The 4836-nt window shown below is 48.3% G+C and overlaps 1 protein-coding gene across 1 annotated transcript; it reads left to right on the top strand.

Annotated features, from left to right (window-relative positions):
• The first annotated feature begins 3186 nt into the window (after positions 1-3186).
• LOC147727235 (uncharacterized) lies at positions 3187-4616 on the top strand. The gene is made up of 2 exons (XM_086963075.1): positions 3187-3343; positions 3619-4616. Exons 1-2 carry the CDS (start codon positions 3187-3189, stop codon positions 4614-4616), a joined length of 1155 nt encoding a protein of 384 aa, XP_086819201.1.
• The last annotated feature ends 220 nt before the right edge of the window (positions 4617-4836 follow it).

The raw sequence follows: 4836 nt of genomic DNA, 5'->3' as shown, positions 1-4836 counted from the left end.
AGGCCCGGTGGGCCCCACACAATCCCTGTGAGCGGGGTACCGCAGTCCTCATACGGGGTCTTATCTGACCCCCGAGTCACACCACCAGGGAGCAACACCGCAGCCCAGGCAAAAAAGGAGCGGGAGGGGGTAGGACAGAACCCCCAGCAGCACCCCCCGGGCCCCACCACTCACCACAGGCAGCAGGTTGCCTCCAAGTCCGCCAGCAGCCACCACCAGCACAATCAATCTGCCGGGGCTCCTATATCAAGGTTACAATCCAGGGGTGTCCACCAGAGGAAATGACGCGGGTCTGTCCTCCCAGCCCGGCCACCTCGGGACTAACTTCGCGCCACAAAATGGCAGCCACGGCTCCAGGCCGTTGCAGGATATCGCCTTGTCCGCCCAGTCGGGGCACCCTCTCACTCCATCCACGGTCCCCAGCGTGCTCTCGCATCCAAACCTGCCTGGATCTGGGGCGCGCTCAGCTCCACAGGCAAGGAAAGAGCAGCCGCCCACCAGCGCCCGCCCCACAGCCTCGCGACAGCCGTCGACTCTGGAGGGCCCCTCCGGCCTCAAGAAAATCGAGGCCCCGGCTTCAGCGTCCGGCGGTCCCGCAGGCCACTCCGCTTCTCAGGGGCTGCGCTCTCTGCCAGGAGCCCACTGCGCCACCGACAAAGGTCCGGACCATGCCCCCGGAGTACACGACCCCTCAGGAGGCAGCTGCGCCCTCAGGAATGCTCAGGGCCAGGATAAATTGATAGGATAGTCGGTGGCTGGTCGGAGCTCGTACTCTACACGTCCGCCATCGTTACCGGCTAGGCCACGCCCCAGAAAAATGAAATATTTTTAATAACAAAAAATAATAATTATGAAACATTAATCCCCAATGAATAAGTACCTATTAATATATCAATTAAATGAATCAATAAATAATGCCCAATTAATGATGAAACAACGATAAATTAATTTTCATAACCAAAACATTATAAATTATAATAATTACCAATTAATAATTAATGTCCAATACATGAATTATCAATACCCCCCAAAAATTTATAAATATTTAATTACATTTCAATTACTTCAAAAACGGTTCTCCTATAAACACACAACACACTCCAATAATAAAATAACACACAACATAATTATCATTCAATCAATTAATAAAAATGAATTACAAATTAATAACCATGAATGACCAATTATTAATGAATTAAAAATTACATAATTACCAATATCAATTATTTAAAATAAATTATCACTTAATTACAATTAAATTACTTCCCATCCTATTCCTCTATAAACCTGCAACCTGCTACAAACCTTAAGTGCAAAAATGATTTATAATGAATTTATAATTCCTAAAAATGAATAATTAATTTAGTATAATTAAATTACTTCCCACCCTATTCTCTTATAAACCCACAACTCGTTATGGTACTAAAAAACAAAAATAACTTTAAAAAAATTATTAACATATAAAAATTTCATACATATATTTTAAAACAAGTAGAAAATTTAACAAAACATATAACACATACATAATAAATACATAATAAAATACATAACAATAATATAAATATTGATATTAGTAACATCGATATTAGTAACATCGATATATATGATTTCAATATTACTTGCATCGATATAAAGAAAATCGATATTACTTACCATAGAGTCGATATTCTTTACATCAATATTCTTAACATCGATATTCTGTCCCTTCAATATTGTGACATCTATATTAGTGTAGGTCCAATTTTTTTGGTTGATATTTAGACTGCTCACCAGCCCTTTATATATGATCCAAAGAGGAAACAGGAAGTATGAAGTCAAACAGGAAGTAACACCATCTTTGATTGGTTTTCTCAGCCTTCACACAATGTAGGTGTCCATCTCGATTTCTGAATAGTATATGGCTTCACCAGATGTGTTATATACACCCTAAAATATGGCTCCTGAATTCCCCCATAATTCCTTAATCCTTAATCCTGTGCATATAGTAAGGAGGAGCCAGTATGCTCCTTCCACTTGGTCAATGAACCTTGATCAGACCATGTTTCTGCCAGAAAAGAAGTAAGAGCATAGAGACACCACTCATATGTTTATGTCGGGATGGCTACTGACACAGCATAGCTCTCTCTCATGAGGCAGAGCAGCAACGCAATTTGCCGCAATGTCTGTATCCAGCAAAGACGATCCACACTCCCACATAGAAGCACACACATGGCAAATTAGCACACCACCACTGAGCCAGACAGCACCTCATATGCTGCTAGACACACACTCGTGTACATTAAGCCAATAATGCACTCACACGGTGGATGATACAGATACAATGACAGAAGCATAGAACTGGGGAAAGGAAAAGATTAAGGGCCCGATGTAGGTAAAAGGGATTTTCTGATTTCAAAATACCGAGGCGGGCCGAATCGGTATTCTGAAATCGGAAAACGAGATGTAGCAAACAAACCGCGAAATAATAGCGAATCGGTCGGCATCGGTAATGTGATTCGCTACGTACCGAATCGGCACGGGCCGAATCGGAAAGTACCGAATCGGCTACCACCGAATCGGAAATAGCCGAATCGGCTACCACCGATTCGGAAATAGCCGAGTCGGCGAAATCCGATTCGGCAATTACCGAATCGGAGGAATGGAAACACACCCATGGCCAAAAAGCCCATAGGAATGCATTGAAAAAACCGAATCGGTAAAATCCGAATCGGATTTTACCGATTCGGTAAAAGCCGATTCGGTAAAAGCCGAATCGGTAAAAGCCGATTCAGCCAATGAGGTGGCTCCCCCTCCCCCACCAAAACAGGGAGTGGCAACCCTGGCAGGTGCAGCTAATTAAGAACTTTCTGGAGAGCCAGCCTGAGCTGAACACTCACAGTTAGCAGCAGTGGGAGTAGGAGATAGTGAACTGTTCTGATCAAGATGGCAAACCCTAGTGAGAGCCAGAAGTGCAGCCAGAAGAGGAAGCCAAAATTCAGCACCACCGAGCTGCAGGTGTTGGTTGAGGAGGTGGTGAGGGTGCACCGTCAGCTATTCTGTAAGTTGTCCCTCAATGTGCCAGACAGCACCAAGAGGAGGCTCTGGGCAGAAATCGCCGAAAAGGTCAATGCTGCAGGTGTCACCCCCAGGACCCTGGATGAGCTGAAGAAGCGATTCTATGACATCCGCAGCCTCACCAAACGGAAGATGGCAGAGATCCAGAGGCAGGCTGGAGGCACTGGTGGAGGCAGGAACCCGGCGCCACCCCTCACCGACCTGGAGGAACTGGTCTCCAGCACCATTGAGAGGGAGAGCGTAACCGGAATTGGGACCCTGGACAGCTCAGCCAGAGCTACAGCTACAGGTAAGAAGCATGCGCATCATGACACACCCTACCAGACACCTCCCCATTAGACACAATGCATAGCCAAACCCCAGCACAGTACTGTGACCAACATACAAGAGACAAGCATCATGGTACATGTAGTCAGCAGAAGTCAGCAAAATATGGCAGTGCAGAATCACAAGACAGGAAACAGTGGAACACATTCTAAGGAGATGCAAGGACATGTGGAATGCTTTAATTGTACTGACTGTAATACATCGGCACTCAATTTACAAATGCTTCTTTGTACCTAGGGGCACCATCAGGCGGACAAACAATGACAACAGAGGCAGCAGCACCATCCACCACTGCACTCGCCGGGCCGAGCACCAGTCAGGCTGCCGAGGAGGAGGAGGACGAAAACACCATAGGGCTTGGTATAGAGGGAGACCTGGTAATAGACTTTGAAGCACTGCACTCCCCACAAATGCCGAGCACACCCCCCTTGCAGTTCTCCCCAGAGAACTCCCCGACAAGGGACCTCCTTCCACCAACACCAGCTCCTGCCACGATCATAGCTGTGGCACCAGTACACCCTGTCCTGGGAGCAGGGGCTCAGGCCCCGGCCAGCACCACACCCCCACCAGTGGCACCCCAGCCCACTCAGCAGGCCGGCAGCAGCAGTACCCGGTGCCGTGCCATTCCAACCACTGCAGCACCAGCACCGGAGGGCAGTGTCTTCCTGGGCCTCGAGGGTAATATGGTAAAGATCCAAAGGCAGCAGGCGAAATCCATCATGGCCTGCCAACGCCAGCTCCTGCAGCACAACCTGCAGATGGGGGAAATGGTGAAAGGATTTCAGTCCTTTGTGGATTCAAACAAGGAGGTAGCAGCAGGTTTAGGCAGGCTAACCACTGCCATAACCCAGTTATGTGGCAGACTGGAGGAGCATGAGCTGGTGCGCAGGCGGGATGCCCGGGTGCTGAACCGCTCCATGAGGCGCCTTGCAGCTGCAACGGCCCAACTCTGTCAGCGCAGTGCAAACATGGAGTCAAGTCTCACACAAAATACGGCGGAGTTAACAAGGGGAATGGCCCGCATCACCACGGCAATGGAGGCCATGATCATCTCTAACACTGCCGCAAATCCTGCCCTGGACCTGGGGGATGCTGGGGACAGCAGCAGCCGCAGCAGCCCGGTCAGCGCTGCGTCAGAGCCACGCAGGAGCACCAGGCGCTCCGCAGAAGCCGCTGGCCATCCTGAAGGGGGTGAGGGACACCCCAGTGGGGCTGCCAAGCGCTCAAAGAAATAGCCTTGCAAGGGCGGGTGAGGCAACCTGGACCTTAGACTTTTGTGTTCTTTGCTATTACACCTTTTTTTTGTTGCACATCAGTGCTGTAACTGTGTTGCAACAGTATTAAAAATTGCTTTTTCACCACAACCATTTACCTGTCTGTGCATCTGTACTTACTCAGAAATAGTTTTCTGTAATCTCCTCACGTCTGTATCTGCCATCACTTGGCGTATACACC

Source organism: Lissotriton vulgaris, chromosome 3_1 (assembly GCF_964263255.1).
Source record: "Lissotriton vulgaris chromosome 3_1, aLisVul1.2, whole genome shotgun sequence".
Lineage (NCBI taxonomy): Eukaryota > Metazoa > Chordata > Amphibia > Caudata > Salamandridae > Lissotriton > Lissotriton vulgaris.
The sequence above is the reverse complement of the archived record's forward strand: the minus strand, read 5'-3'. Positions and strand labels throughout refer to the sequence as shown.

Coding starts and splice junctions, on each gene's coding strand:
- LOC147727235 (XM_086963075.1), top strand. CDS start 3,187: ATGGCAGAGATCCAGAGGCAGGCTGGAGGCACTGGTGGAGGCAGGAAC. Junction 3,344..3,618: donor AGCCAGAGCTACAGCTACAG/GTAAGAAGCATG, acceptor CTTTGTACCTAG/GGGCACCATCAGGCGGACAA.